The sequence below is a fragment of the Salmo salar genome, chromosome 07 (genome assembly GCF_965601325.2).
Source record: "Salmo salar chromosome 07, fSalSal1, whole genome shotgun sequence".
Classification (NCBI taxonomy): Eukaryota; Metazoa; Chordata; class Actinopteri; order Salmoniformes; family Salmonidae; genus Salmo; species Salmo salar.
In genome coordinates, this window is record NC_138297.1 from 47215836 (window position 1) to 47231816 (window position 15981).

The 15981-nt window shown below is 43.6% G+C and overlaps 2 protein-coding genes across 4 annotated transcripts in view; one reads left to right on the plus strand and one right to left on the minus strand.

Moving 5' to 3' along the window:
* Window positions 1-4622: 4622 nt before the first annotated feature.
* On the plus strand, window positions 4623-14312 carry LOC106609286 (ETS domain-containing protein Elk-3). 2 transcript variants are annotated; one of them, XM_014207921.3, is made up of 5 exons: window positions 4623-5074; window positions 7904-8112; window positions 10437-11210; window positions 12178-12300; window positions 13347-14312. In XM_014207921.3, exons 2-5 carry the CDS (start codon window positions 7906-7908, stop codon window positions 13440-13442), a joined length of 1200 nt encoding a protein of 399 aa, XP_014063396.3. In that variant the 5' UTR covers window positions 4623-5074; window positions 7904-7905; the 3' UTR covers window positions 13443-14312. The 2 variants fall into 2 exon arrangements, with proteins under 2 accessions (XP_014063396.3, XP_045577976.2); XM_045722020.2 differs by lacking the exon at window positions 4623-5074 and adding an exon at window positions 9918-9997.
* LOC106609285 (cyclin-dependent kinase 17) overlaps window positions 14313-15981 on the minus strand; it is a 38821-nt gene continuing 37152 nt past the window's right edge. For both annotated transcript variants that reach the window (XM_014207920.3, XM_014207919.3), the window contains one exon: window positions 14313-15963. In XM_014207920.3, coding sequence (XP_014063395.1) covers window positions 15926-15963 — 38 coding nt within the window. In that variant the 3' untranslated portion in view covers window positions 14313-15925. The remainder of the gene's footprint in view (window positions 15964-15981) is intronic.

Here is a 15981-nt window from a genome sequence, read left to right on the forward strand (position 1 = left end):
ACAGAGCATAAGAGAGTTGCCACATCAATGTGTCACTGAATTCATGAGTTAAGTTATGAGTTGTTATTAAATGATAAATTCCAATATTATTTAATGTTATTAGTTATATTCACTTCCAATATTCCAATGAATATTTTTTTCATTGATTAAAAGCAGCTATTGAAAACCTTTTGATCCTGAATGTCATTTTAAAGACTGCTAGGATTTAAAATCTTGCAATATTCAAATAATATTTAGCGCAATTGTACATAATGGATTGTATGGAAAAGGAACAACAAAGAAAATGAATGTGCAGGTGAGCTAAAGAGGGACTTCACATCAAATCTCCTCATAGTGTGAATATTAATTGTGACATGTGCAACACCCTTTCCCCTCCATATTTTATTTAAGTAATTAAAATAAGACAACGAGACTTAGCTTTTAAGTATTACTTACTAAAGAATTTCTAAATAAAACTGATTAAATGGATTTTAACACACTCGTGTGAAACCCTATGCCATAATCTTCTACCAATGTAACTGGCAGTGATAACCCCTGGGGAGGGGCCAGTAACCCTGGTACTTTTATAGAACGCCCCTTTTCTACAAACATTTCATGAAATACCTAAAAAAGTGTAAACTGTAGCCATTTATTTCCCTTTATAGTTTATTCGCCTAAGCATGACCCTCATACCCATTTTTTTTCAAACATTGCTTTTATGTGTCAGCAATTAGACATTGTTCTTAGGGGGGGCTAGTTACCTCCTAGTACCCTACAATTTATCGTACAATTTCTACCTATCTGGGTGCCAGTTATTATTAGTTGTATATGCGCATTTTCGTGGAACAGTTTCATTTCAATAATAATGTTTTCGTTTCTCAAAATCATTGTTACGTGGTTAATCATAAAAATATGAAATAAAAATATCTAAAAGTTTTTTTTTAAACTAAGGCGAGAGCACCAGTCTCTGCCATATCAAATCAAATTGTATTTGTCACATACACATGGTTAGCAGATGTTAAAAGAGGTTAATTAATGCGAGTGTAGCGAAATGCTTGTGCTTCTAGTTCCGACCATGCAGTAATATCTAACAAGTAATCTAACCTAACAATTTCACAACAACTACCTTATGCACACAAGTGTAAAATAATGAATGAGAATATGTACATAAAAATATATGAATGAGCGATGGCCGAACGGCATAGGCAAGATGCAGTAGATGGTATAGAGTACAGTATATACAGAGTAATGTAGGGTATATAGACACATTGATAGACTACTCTACACTATGATCCATTGGCTTAATAAATGAGCGCATGGAAATCAAACATAGCCTTTACGCCAATGCAGCAGTAGGCCTGTACTTCCATCTTCAACTAAGTAAAATACATAGGCCTGAAGCTGACAAAATAAAAACAATCAAATATCCTGATGAAAATTCTGGTTCTTTCAATCACATTCATCAACTGGCTCCAACTGGGTTCAGCCGAAGCTGTCGCTAGCGAACTTGCAACGTTGTATCAATCAGCCTATTCCGGGCCCTCAGTTTCCTGCGCCAGTGAACTCGATCGGGCCAGACATCTGTTTTTTATGACGTTTCCACTGGATATATGGGATCATCAGATCAAGGCTTGGTGATTATCGAGGCCTGGAGTGTTGAAAAGTGTTTTCAAATAATGTGAAGAACTATTAGTATTCGCAATGGATAGGAAAAAAACTGTTGAGATGAAGAAGAAAATTACTGAGAAGCTCAGCTTATTAGGGGTGGATGTGGTGAGTTAAGACAAGAAATAAAACATCCCAAATGGGCACCTTCCTACATATGCATGCAGCAGGCCAGGTAGGCCTACTTCAATGCATGCTCAGGCGCGCGTGCTCCCTAAACATGATCAGGACCGAGAAACCAGACACATGCTCATTGCTGACATGCAGCACTCAGAACGAAAAACAATGAAAACATTGCAGTGGTGATTTTAGCATGTACATCTTGGTGGGGCAAAACAAAAAAGTGGGATGCATGTCAGCAAAGCAACTACACAACACTAAACAATACATTAATTGCACTTACTAGGAAAATAGACCCTTAATCTTAGACTTGGGACCACACAGCTACTCCACTGAATATCAGGCTAATGATTGCTTTGCAATGCTTGCAGTTAGCCACAGATTCCTTCCAAACCACTCATTGTTTAATTTGCGATTTCCAACTTGTTGTACAATGTTTATGTCCAATGGCCTTCTGAGCACCAATACGTTTTATAAATAATTTCTCCTCATTATTTCTCTTCATATGACAAGTACTAAAAAGGATTTGCCAGTATATTGTTGACTTGATTCATGATGATGACTGCTAGCTAAGATTTTGAAAGTATGATGTTGACCAATCAAAGCTACTGTACATATAACATGATTTGACGTCATTTTATCTGTGGCCAATGACCTTGAGCCTTCTTGGATGGGTACTTCTATTGTAACTCTATGGCAGCACAGAAGTGGCTGGAATTTTCTAGCGCTTCCCTTAGACTTGGCAGCAACATAGTGTCCACCATGAGTAACAAAACACTGAGAAAATCACGACGCAACGCTCCATATTTTCTACTGGCTTGCCCCTTCACCACAGAAAGCACTGAGCTAGGCTGAAACACCTGCATTTTGAAGCTGCCTTACTCAAGAAAACAAAAAAGAGACTGTTTGTATGCGGCTTTATTAACTTCTATATATATATATATATATATTGTTTGACATTGTTTGACATTGTTTGCAAACTGATATGTGACTCGTATTAATGCCAAAATAACATGTAAAACATGCAATCAAAAAAATAAAATATATATATGTATTTGGGGGGTGCAAAACAGGTGGGGCTCTGCCACACCAGACCTGAATGACTGTAATTAATACATGCATTAATATACATTCATGTAACTAAATCATGGGGGATTAATGGTACATGTACCAGGCCTAGTGACGACATACTGTATGTAATGGGAAAATTGATTAAAAAATTTAACAATTGAAGTCAAACAATTCACACAATGAAACAATGAATTCGCAAGAATTTGCGGCAGACAACTGAGCGCATTCTGGAGAGCTGAGTGCATGCATTCTGGAGAGAGACATACCATATCTTCACAACACAACCCTCTTCTTGTTGCAACATTTAAAATGATACTCAACACACATTATCTTCTCACATATTTTAGATGCTTTTCACTGACAGCCGCAACTCAATCAGCTAGGCCTGTTGCCATGCGCGCTGCCCAAATTGCAGGCTTCCCAAATAGGCGTAGGGATAGCACAGGTATTTAAATAAAATAATAAGCTAATAATCACTTTGTGGCTAAGTCATGCTCTCTGGTGAAGTTTTTTTAATGCTTTTATTTAGACAGAGTAATGAAATGATTTAAGCAAAACATAAATTTACTTTAGTGGAAGCCAGCATCCAAACAGTGCACTGTGCATCCGCCAACTTTCCTTTCCAATTCAAAAGAGGCTGAAACTAGATATGTATATAATGTTGAGATGCTCACGTCTCCGCCCTAACAATGGGAGTCATCGTCCCAAAGGAGGGAAGGCAGGCTACAAGCTGAGGTCTGCATATTATGGCCATGCAAACGCATCGGGCTTCGGCTCTTCCTCGCTGCTGAAATTCTCTCACTAGAGAAAGCATCCGAGCGAGCGAAACAGCGCCCCTCTGGTCTGAAGGTTTTCACCAGCAACGAATTCGTCAGAAGTCCAGCCCCCATTCATCATTTTCAACGAGGACACAGAGAAATATGCAGGGGATTGTGGGAAGGTGAGCAGCGAGAACCCTGCTAGAGGAGCGGTAGAACAAGTTGAGTTCTCCTCTACATTATGCAAATTTCAACCGAAGCCTTTGTCGACAGGAGGCATATATGTAGCCAATGTTTCTGTTGCTTTCTGGACAGAAATAATATGACAGGGACATGGGGGCGCTGTTTCGCTTGCTCGGATGCTTTATCTGAGATTGATGCAACTTTCTGTCGGGTCGCGTCTCGGTCAAATAAATTATTATTAATATTCAATATTGTATTTGTACAAGCAGATAGACTACGGTAGGGCGGGCCTTACAGGCCCCTAAGGCCCGCCCATAACGCCGGCCATGCGTAGGCTATTGACCTACGTGACGGCATGTGTTTTGTGAGGCACAGTTTCCTGTCAGTGAGAGGAAACACATGCAGCAAACCGGAAAAGTGGATACACACACACACACACACACACACACACACACATAAGCCTACTTATTGCATATTCTCATTGACACACAACAACACTCATGCACACAAACATAATCACATCACCTTATTCCACTAAGGCCAGGATTCAATCCGATCCGTGTAAGATCCACGGTATAGTGCGCTTGACATTTAATGGTAATTTCCGATTGAACCGACATCTCCAGCATTTACCATGAAGTTCGGGGAAAATGCCTTTAAAAGCGCTGTGAATGGAATCTTGGACTGAAACATGTGGAAAGATTAAAGAGCTCCTCTTCTCCCGTTTTGACCTCAAGTGAAGCCTGTGAGAATGAAAGTGTGTACACACGTTTGTCTGTGTGTGGTGCGGCTGATGGAGAATTTTAAGAATAGCCTACTTTTTTAAATTGAATGTAACAGCTTGCCCAATGCCTTTCCATAATTAGATGTCAAGGAGATTTCACACACACACACACACAGAGAGAGAGAGAGAGCACTCAGACTGTATGTGCGTGTGGAGGAAGGAACACGAACGCCTCCAGGTACTTGCCAAGAAGGTGACGTCAGTTGGGCCCGCAAGTAGTCAGAATTACAATATTACTGTGTGTGTGCGCGCGCGCGCAAGCGGTCGCAGAGAGGAGGAAAAGCGTGTTTACACAGACGGCATAGAGCCTGGGGAATAATGCGCGAGAGGAAGTGAGCCGGCTCTATGTCTGCGCGCTCCGACTTCCTGCTCTGAAGAAGGAGAAAAAAACCTCCGGATCCTCTTACAGTCTCGAGCGCCGCAGCCCAGACGGCATCAACATGGAAAACCAGCGCATTATACGGAATTCTCTTTAAAAACATATACGGAAGGAAAGTAGACGTCTAACACCAGGGTATGTGGAGGCATGCTTCTCTATGATATTCATATTCACTTTATTAAACCAGGATAGTCACTGAGTTTGAGTGATGATGACTTAGAAGTAAACTCTGTACTAGAAAATATAGTTTGGAAATATGATATAACTCGGTCATCACAATGAACTTGAAATTTAGGGGACGACAGTCGATAGATGCTGGTAGTATATCCCCGATTTGTTACGCTATCTTGGCACACATGTATACATTTGTGTAAAAAGTATGTGTTTCCTTCTATTCATAAAAGTACGCTATAAAAAAGTTATATTTATTTTCGTTTTGATGTTTGCTAATATTGGGCTACTCCGTTATTCACACATTGGATGTCAAACTCAAATCGCTCGGGTCTGTCACGGTGCTCTAGTCTGCTTTTCTCGCGCAATTTCTTGTTTATTGTGATGCATTTGACAACTCAAAGTAGCTGTTGGTGTGAAAATGCGCTCATGGCCCTTTAAAAACTATAGTAGACTTTCTGGTTTGTCTGGACTCTACAGACTAATTGCCATGCCCTTCCGGATTGAAACTGGCAGCAGACAACATCTTGAAAATGAGTCATAGGGCAAACAAAGAGCCGTTTGAGTATTCCAGGCTACCCGAAACATATATGATTCTACACAGACCCGAGCCCGGCAGCCCACCCGTGATAACCCATACTTTTTTGAGACTTCAGAGCGTCTATATGCGGCGTTTGGTACGATACAGCGACCAGAGGCATTATATAGCCTATGATGTCTTATGATATCACTGGTGGTTGAACAGTACGTGCTAGCGACAGGAGCGCGTAGTATCGTTGTTAGATACTGGAGAAGCCTGTCCAGAGGACCAGCTGAATGATTTCTGTCTCTGTGTCATAACACTGTTATAAGATACTAGAAACTCCCCATCAACAAAGTAAATAATCCCTACCAGAAGCTACATGTAGTGTGTGTGTGTGTGTGTGTGTGTGTGTGTGTGTGTGTGTGTGTGTACTTACCTGTCCAGGAGGAGGGACACTGGGCTGTGGGCCTACCATCCCATACAGTACAAATAAATAACATGGACATATTCAATGCTGCAATAAAACATATGTAAATCTATGGTAACAGTATTTTTAGTTTCACCAATCCAGTGTTTATCAGGCAATGCAGAGTTGCAGGTTTCCTTACCATTGCTAAGGATATCCCCAAATGAACAGATCCTGCTGCGTTCTCTGTGCTTGGCTAGTTAACCCTTGTCACTAAGGAACATCAAAGACTAAATCCATCATACATCATGCCACAGCATGTCCTGGGGGAGACCCAGAGTACATACATGTATGCAATGCATTCTCCATATGTTGTTGTGGAATAGGAAATGGGTGGTGTGTGTTGCCGTACCAGAGCGAGGCGAGGAGGAAACCTGTCCATTTGTCCCAACTGTGAGGTCCCTGTGTTTCCGATGGTTCCCGGTGACAGGAATTCCTACCTTTGAGTTGGGACTGGTCTTTCCCCGGGAAGACGCCCTGTAGCAGAATGAGAGGAAGTCCTCATTTAGACAGCTTTATGGTCTCCCATCACACACACACACACACACACACACACACACACACACACACACACACACACACACACACACACACACACACACACATACACACACACACACAGGAGACCTCCTCAGGAAACAGAGCCAGAGGGGGTAGTCACCTTTTTCCTCTCCTGGATGGTCTCTCTCCCACTGATGGAGGTGGAGAGGGGGATGGAGGAGGAGGGAAAGCAGGATACTCTGTTCGGTATTTTCAAACAGACAAGCTTGTGTTTCTGGGAAATACGTGTGTGTGTGTGTGTGTGTGTGTGTGTGTGTGTGTGTGTGTGTGTGTGTGTGTGTGTGTGTGTGTGTGTGTGTGTGTGTGTGTGTGTGTGTGTGTGTGTGTGTGTGTGTGTGTGTGAGAGAGTTAGAGGGAGATGGAGAGAGGTGCACAGAAAGTTGTCTGTGTGGAGTGTGAGAGAGACGGACAGTGAAGTCAAGGTAAATAGTGTCGTTGGGCTGTGGACTGTCTTCGCAGAGGGGGACTGACCACATCCTCTTTTATCACCGCGGAAACATCCCTAGCTCCACCCATCTGGCCATAGTTGGCAGCACCAAGTCCCTGAACTCTGACACAAGCACACACACTTGAACTCTTTATTTTGACCTATAATGAAACATAATTACTACTAAGAAGCACACAGTCACAAAGCACAGCGTATGAGTGAGTGAGTGCAAGTGACCAAGTGTGCATGCGTGTTAGTGGAGTGGCATAGAGTTTGAGTGGACAAGCTTCTCTGACTTGTCTGATGTACTAAAGCTGCCAGGCAGCCCTCATTCACAAAGAGCTGCTGTGTTGACCCGTCTTATCATTTAGGCAGCCAGCCAAGCTCTCCAGTGAGTGAAAGTTTTACACAGCCACTGGTGTGTCTCATTACATATGCAGTAATGGCTTTTATTCCCCACTTCAACATATTGCAAAATGAGATGCATGATGTCGCTGGCTGGCACTTGGCCCCATAGGCATACATATGTTTATATACAGTACATTGGTTGGCACCAGATCTGGCACATGATGCCAGGAGTATTATAATACTATGACTCCACTGTCTGCTGTAGTGATGATGTTGTTGGTGTGTTTTCTGTCTTTATGGGTAGGATTTGTATGGTGCAGGAAACACCTTCTTGGTTGGGGGCGGGACATGGGGGAGGCTTTTGTACTTGTTGTACTTGAGGGTTAGAATGTGTGTGTTTTGTCGATTTACATGCAGTGCAACTGACGATGATGACCTCTCTCCCCCCTCTCTCCCCCCTCTCTCCAGTCATGGAGAGTGCCATCACGTTGTGGCAGTTCCTGCTGCAGCTGTTATTGGACCAGAGCCACAAGCACCTGATCTGCTGGACGTCCAACGATGGGGAGTTTAAACTGCTCAAGTCAGAAGAGGTGGCCAAGCTGTGGGGCCTGAGGAAGAACAAGACCAACATGAACTATGACAAGCTGAGCCGCGCCCTGCGTTACTACTATGACAAGGTACAACTCCCATAGATTACATTGGTACTACACTAACACCAAACACACACCTGCTGGTATGGATGACCAGGTACAACTCCCATAGATTACATTGGTACTACACTAACACCAAACACACACCTGCTGGTATGGATGACCAGGTACACCAACATTGTATAAACCCTTCACAAACATACAGTGAATTGAGAAATCATGTAACAAAACAAAATGAAGAAACTATACTATGGAACTAAGATAAATTGTATGAAGAATGATAGTAAAAAGCTCAGGAGTACTTTAATGAAATTTGATGCAAAACAGCAAACTCGGCTTCATCCTTCGCTTAGGCAGATAGCTTGTTCATCACAAAACCCTTTGATATTGCCAACCACTTTTAATATTTGTTGTTGTTGACAAGATTAGCAAACTTAGGTATGACATGCAAACAACAAATGCTGAGTCTTCCTATTCATGCATAATGGACCAAATAATGAAAGACAAGAACTGTAGTTTTGAGTTCCACAAAGGGGGTATGGAAGGGTGGAAAGTGGTTGCTATCTATAAATAAGGACAAACCAACCGGTAGAGACAACCTGGATGGTAAATTGCTGAGGTTGGTAGCGGAATACATTGTGACTCATTTGCCACATCTTCAATTTAAGCCTAGAAGACAGTGTGTGCCCTCAGACATTGAGGAGGGCAAAGGTCATTCCGATACCCAAGAATAGCAGGGCACCCTTTAATGGTTCAAACAGCTGGCCAATCAGCTTGTTACAAGTGCTTAGCAAACATTTGGAAAAACATTTGATCAAATATAAAGTTATTTTACAGAAAACCAATTAACAACAGACTTTCAGCATGCTTATACTGATGGACACTCAACATGCTTGGCATTGACACAAATGACTGATGGTTGGCTTAAAGTAATTGATAGTAAGAAGATTGGGAGAGCTGTTTTGTTAGACTTCAGTGCAGCTTTATGTCATTAATCATAACCTATTGCTGAAAAAACATAGGTGTTATTTGCATCCTCTGCCTTATGGTTTGAGAGTTACCTATCTAATAGAACACAGAGGGTTTTGTTAATGGAAGCCTCTCTCATGCAAATTCAGTTGAGTGGGGTATACCACAGGGCAGCCAGCTAAGGCCATTATTGTTTTCTATTTTTACAAATGACCTTCCACTGACCTTGACTAAAGCCTGTGTGTCTATGTACGCTGACGATTCAACAGCATAGACGTCGGCTACAGCAGTCAAATAAATAACTGAAACACTTAACATTGAGCACCAGTCAGTTTTAGAAAGGGTAACTAGCAATAGGCTGTTGCTAAATATCTCAAAAACGAAAAGCTTCATATTTTGGGACAAATCACTTGCTCAACCTCATTTAGTTCTATTATTGAGTAATGTGGCTATTGAGTAAGTTGAAGGGACTAAACAGCTGTGTGTAACCCTAGATAGCAAGCGTCATGGTCAAAACATATAGACTCAATGGTTGCTAAAATGGGAAGAGATATGTCCATGATAGGGCGTTGCTCTGTCTTCTCAGTCGACCAGACGTGTCCTACAGGCCGTAGTCTTGTCGCACCTGGACTACTGCCCAGCTGTGTGGTCATGAGCAGCAAAGAAGGACATAGGTCAATTGCAGTTGGTCCAGAACAAGGCAGCATGTATTCACACTTAGATGTACACGGATGGAAAGTTGAGAGATTGACTGCATTACTATTGGTCTTTATGCAAGTTATTGATATGTTGAAGGTACTGAACTGTCTGTTCAAGCAGCCAGTTCAGTACAACAAGACATGCAACCAGAGGTCTCTTCACAGTCCCCAGGTCCAGAACAGAGGCTGGGAAACGCACAGTATTAAATAGAGCCATGACTACATGGAACTCTCTGCCACCACAGGTAACTCAAACTAGCAATAAACACGTAAAAAAAAACAGATAAATAACACCTGCACAAAGGGGACTGTGACAAGACACAGCCACTTTATATATATATATATATATATATTGTATTGTGATTTGCACTGTATTATGTTTTAGACCTAGATATTGTGTGTATATACTGATATGTAGGCTATGTATTTCAGTCCTTGACTAATAATGTTCTGTACTATGTATTATGTCATGTGGACCCCAGGAAGAGTAGCTGATGCATTTGCAGAGGCTAATGGGGATCCTAATAAATACCAAATATCTCTACACAGCATGAACATGTCTGTACCAATTCTACAGGTCAAACCACCATATAACATCATGGCATGCATGTTAACATTACACTGTTATTACTGTATAACATAACATATGATGGTTGAACTCCTCCTTCCCTCTTCCTCCTCCAGAACATCATCAAGAAGGTGATTGGCCAGAAGTTTGTGTACAAATTTGTGTCCTTCCCGGAGATCCTGAAGATGGACCCCGCGGCGGTGGAGATGGGGGTGCGGGTGTGTGATGAGGCTGGTGGGGCCCTGTCAGAGGGGGAGGGGGATGAGGAGGGGGTGAGGGGTGGCCCCCCAGGGAGGAACGAGTACCTCCACTCAGGCCTCTACTCCTCCTTTACCGTCAGCTCCCTCCAGCATCCCCAGGACCTCCTCCGCCCCCCTGATTTACTCCGGTCAATCAAGGTGGAGCCTCGACATGATCACCATGACGACAGTGGCACGGTGATTCGCTTTGTTCAGAACCGCAGCCATAAGGGCGTTGCACTGCCGGTGGTGTCTCTGCCTTCATCCCCGCTCCCTTCCTCCAATGAAGGCTACTATTCATCCAAACCTTCCCCAAGGCTAGCCCACTCCTCGTCCTGCTCCTCCTCCCCATCACACAGCCCCACACACACACTCTGGAGGGCACGGAGCCCCGCCCCTGAGACTGACGAATCAGAGCAGAGCGCTCAACCCCTTAACCTATCATCTGGTCACAGAGATCGTGGCCAGGCCACACCCATGCCAGAGAAGAGGGGCTTAGCCAATAGCGTCCCGCCAAAAACCAGGAAGCCTAAAGGCCTGGAGATATCCCCACCCTCCCTGCTCCTGACAGCCAATGACATCGGCTCTATCGCCCTCAACAGTCCTGCACTGCCCTCAGGGTCCCTAACACCAGCCTTCTTCACTGCACAGGTCAGCACCACCCTCACTCACAATCTTTTCCCAGGTTAGCCCTGAACACAAACGCATACACTCGCTCCACCCTCACCCTCTGTGTGCGCGTGCTGATTTATGTGTGTAATGACATTTGGGGAAAATACATGACTTATCTTGACTTATCCCTGAGTCTCTCTGGAACTGTCTGTCCTTACCCTGAAACAGGCAGTGTAGGGAGAGGAGAGTAGAGGGAGGGAGGGAGGTAAGAAAGAGTTATTGAGGAGAGACGGAGAGAGGAAATGAGGGAACTAGTGAAAGAGGTAAGCGGAAAAGAGGGAGTGGGTGGGGAGTGAGACTAGTAAGGAGGAGAGAGGGAGTGAGAGAGGTAAGCTGAAGAGAGAGTGAAAAGAAGGGAGGGGAGGAGGAGAGAAGGGAGGGTGGGGAGGTCTAAGTGAAGCCATATGTTTCTAAAGCTCTTGAATTGCCGGCGTGAGGTAAGGGCTGTTGTAATACAACGGATAGAGATAGATTCTCTCTACCTAAAACTCGTCTTTATTGGGCCACTACAAAACAACACATTAAAATAGCATACATCATTCCTTACCCACATAAACACAACCCCCCCCCATAAGCAGATACATTAAGTCAGGAAGAGAGAGCGATAGGGAGGCAAGATGGAGAGAAATTGATGTCATATGTAACTTCTCAGCTGGAACCTAGTTTTCCAAGTTCTGTGACCTCAAGAGAGTTCCCAAAGTCAGCCTTGAACTCACTCTCCCCCCTCTGTCCCCCCAGAGCAGGGTATGAAGCTCTCTCTCCCCTCCTGGTTCTGCTGTTTTACTAAAACAAACAGTGGCAGCACAGCAGGACTGAATAACCACAGGGAGTGTTGTGTGTTCAAACTCAGCAAGCTCATTTTACAGATCACCAAGAAAAACACCAACAGAACATTGATCGAAATCTCTCTCACGTTCTCCATAAACTCTTTGTTCTCCCCCTTTAGACTCCCTCAGGTCTCATCCTCACCCCCAGTCCCCTGCTGTCCAGTATCCATTTCTGGAGCAGCCTGAGTCCCGTAGGACCCCTGAGCCCCGGTCGCCTGCAGGGCCATGGACCCCTGTTCCAGGTAAGACACACACACACACACACACACACACACACACACACACACACACACACACATACAAAAAAAAGATAATAAAGAGAGAGGAGAAATGAAAGAAGGAGAGTGACACCACCTGGAGTGAAGACTGATGGAAGGGAGTTGAGGAGAGAGGGAGGGACAGAGGGGAAAGTTGTGGGATGGGTGACAGAAAGGGGGAGGACAGTATAGTATTTATGCTTGTTCGTACTGAGCTGAGAGGGAAAGGGCTCAACTCTAGCTGGTAAACAGAGGAGGGATAGTGAATTCTGACAGTCTGAGTTAAAGTTTGAGCTACAACTAGGGTTGCAAAATTCCGGGAACGTTCAATAAAATCCCTTGTTTCCCGAAATCCCGGTTGGAGGGTCCCAGATCCAGGAGGGAATAAGCAGTAAATCCCCAATCCTCCATCCAGGACTTTGGAAAACCAGATTTTATTTTGAAAGTTCCCTGAATTTCGCAATCTTTGCTAAGACAGAAGATTTCCCCCAACAACAGTCACATGACACTGCCGCTATTTAGTTCTGTGTGTGGTTCGCTGTGATTATACTTAAGTGTGTGTATGTGTGTGATTCACTGTGTGCATGGGTTTCAAAATAAGCTACAGATGTTTCCTTTCTGGTGTAGACGAGGAGTGGGGGGCAGCTTCCTGCTCGGGAGGAGGGGGGGGGGGTGGTCAGGAGCTCCACCCACTCCCATCAGCCGTCTCACAACAGGAAGTGCCTCTCCTCCCATCGTCAGGAGGGATGGGCGTTAAAATACCTCGGCCACCATTTTAGGGAATTCTTAAACCCAGTCAGCCTCTCCAGAGTTACCCAGAGTTTGGGCTGGAGTTCTTTAAAAATAAAGTTAGCATTTGTAGGAGTAGTACACATGTATAACACTAGAATAGGGATATAGATGAATGTACTTTACCTCAGTATAATATGGGGGGCATTATTATTATTAATGTGTGGCATTTCCTATCTGACAGTGGATCTCAGCAGTCTTGTCCTTTGTCCATCTGTCTGTCTGTCTCTGCCTGTCTGTAGTTCCCCACCCTCCTGAATGGGCCCATCCCAGTCCCCCTGTCCAGCCTGGACACCTCCTCCCCCCTACTGCTCACCCACAACCCACACAAGTCCTGATCCTCCTGGAGGACAGTACCATACCCTACTGGACTCTACTACCAATTGGACCAAAACAGGCTTAAATCAGGCCCGACCAGAACAAATATGCCCAGTCCACGCCATTTCAAATCCTGGACCCCGACACAGCAGGACTCGAGGCCAAATCAGGTTAAGCCAGTAAAAATCAGGACACTGCTGCAAACCTACTGGATCAGCCTTTAACTGCGTCAATATCATTGACTTGAAGATACATTTTCTTTAGCTTAGTTGAAACAGATTTTTTGTAAACTTTCTTATGTTTAGTTTGGATCTTATCCATCTTGAAAACATTTTCTATCCCATATTTATCCACTTCACAATGCCAGAGTGCTGTCTATCAGAATGCTGTCCCATGCATTGTACCTTGTCAGCCCTTTATCAAATGCCTGGCGTATGGTTATAACGCTTTATAAAAGAGACAGGGCGTGGTTATAAATGTTTGTATCATTGTATAGTGGTTGATATGTTCATTTGAGGCTGTGAACCTGGTTGTATTGTTCTGGCTAAGTGTTTATCTATGGTTTTGTATTGTATTACACTTTATGCATTATTACCTTGTACCGGCTGTGCCTTCTCAAATGTAAGTGTTATGTAAATGATTTATTTTCAAGCTTTAAAACTTTTTTTATAGACGAAATTCCAGTTCAATATTGAACAAAAGCTTATTTGTAACAGCTTTTGGTTATTTTATTTTTTATATAAAGGAATTGATACAAATGTATTCTCAATGATTTGCTATTTTTTTGCGGTCCGAGAGTCAAGTAAAAATGTCTTACACATGGTTTTAAATAAACATGAAGCATTGAATGCTATTCAAGAAAAGCACAATAAAAGACAAGGACAAGTGTATTTATCAAACAGACTCATTTTACTGTGATGGTTATGAGAAATAAATAATTCCAGGACCACCAACTGTCAGTGTTCCAGAGAAGTTGAGTTTACACCACAGCAGGAGTTCCATATGTCTGGCACACACACACACACACACACACACACACACCCCCTCAGGTAAGCTCAGATCATTTTTAAACTTGAAAAAGTACAGTATTACAATATTAATATACATCACTGTCAGCTGAAAACACACACAGCGGCTTGTTAAGTCTATTTAAAATTTCAATTTGAAATGTGTACAAACGCTGGAAAAAAGAAAAACTTGAGGTCCAATGCAGACTGTGAAACAAATATTTTTTTCTCCTTTGAGAGGCGAAGTTTCTGCCCCTTGACATGCCACACTGACACTGTATTCACAAGGAGAGGTCAAAGACCAGAGGTCAAACATAGAAAACAAAAATCTCTTAATACTGTCAAATCATGTCAGCCATTTTAAACACCGGTCATCCTAGTAGTGCCCTGAAATCATGGTTCAACCCCACTCCCATGGCCAGCTACAGAGTAGACAGCCATTCAAAAAACTAGAAACTGCTTTGATGACGCACAAAAACAACCAGTATTGTAGACCTCCAAAAGGCAAAAAGAGAAAATGAAGATCTTGCATACAAGAACTTAAGACCATCCTGGGGGTCAAGACCATCTAGGGGAAACGGAGAAGGAGGGGGGACTGATGAGTTCCTGTGGGAGGTCACATCACTTCCTGCGGCGCTCCTGTGTTTCCTTAATCATCGCTTCCCTGTTGCCACGACAACCGGAGAGGGAGACCGGGAATGTCCTGGGGAGTCAAACTCCACCTTCTGCTGTGGTCCCATTCGTTGGCTAAGAGGCTCTGAGGGTCATTGTGCTCTCCAAATGACTGGACCCCATCTCAACCCCTTTCTAAAGCCCCGTCTGGCCCCTGAAATGTTCTGGAATGTTCTAGGTCAAGGAGAATGAGAGGGAGGCTGGGAATTGATTCGGTTCAGAGGAAAGATTTCCAGTTGAGGACCAGACACTCCCAGTCCAGTCTCTCTCTCCCAGTTTGGACTGGTCTGGTCTCATTTCAGTCAAACACCACCATCAGAGGAAGCTTGAGAAAGTACTTGAGAAAAAAATGCTAAAAAGGCATTCTTTCTCTGAACACGACGACATGCAAAACAGCAAAGGTAACAGCTATGATAAACAACATCGAGATCATCAGTGGAATCATAATAGCCATAATTCATAATTTACAATAACAATAGTAACCTTAGCGACTGATCGGCTGTGCATGGTGTCTGAGTTCACATCATCATATACACAAACTGCGTGTTAAATACAGACAGTAGTAGTATAGCAGCAAAATATACCCCCCCACCCCCCTTTCCATATCTTCAAATAAATAAACGTAGTTCATCTCTCCCTCCCCAATCAACTCCAGACTCAATCGCTCTATGGGGGTGGGGGGGGGGGGGGGGGGGGGGGGGGTCTGTCCAGGGGTGAGGGGCTCATGCGAGAGGGGGGAGTGGGCTCTGTCCCGTTCAGTCTCATCTCAAGCGAGAGTCCGTTACTATAGCAACAGGAAAGAGCTCCACCCAGGAGCAGAAAGTCTAGAAGAGCATGCTCTGTCTTCTGTTCTTGCTGTTGCCTGGAGAGATGGAGTGGA

Bases quoted from the DNA above. Each gene is read 5' to 3' on its own strand.
- LOC106609286 (XM_014207921.3), top strand. From the start codon at position 7,906: ATGGAGAGTGCCATCACGTTGTGGCAGTTCCTGCTGCAGCTGTTATTG. The intron at 8,113-10,436 runs GTACAACTCCCA...TTCCTCCTCCAG, and splicing joins TGCGTTACTACTATGACAAG to AACATCATCAAGAAGGTGAT. The intron at 11,211-12,177 runs GTCAGCACCACC...CTCCCCCTTTAG, and splicing joins CAGCCTTCTTCACTGCACAG to ACTCCCTCAGGTCTCATCCT.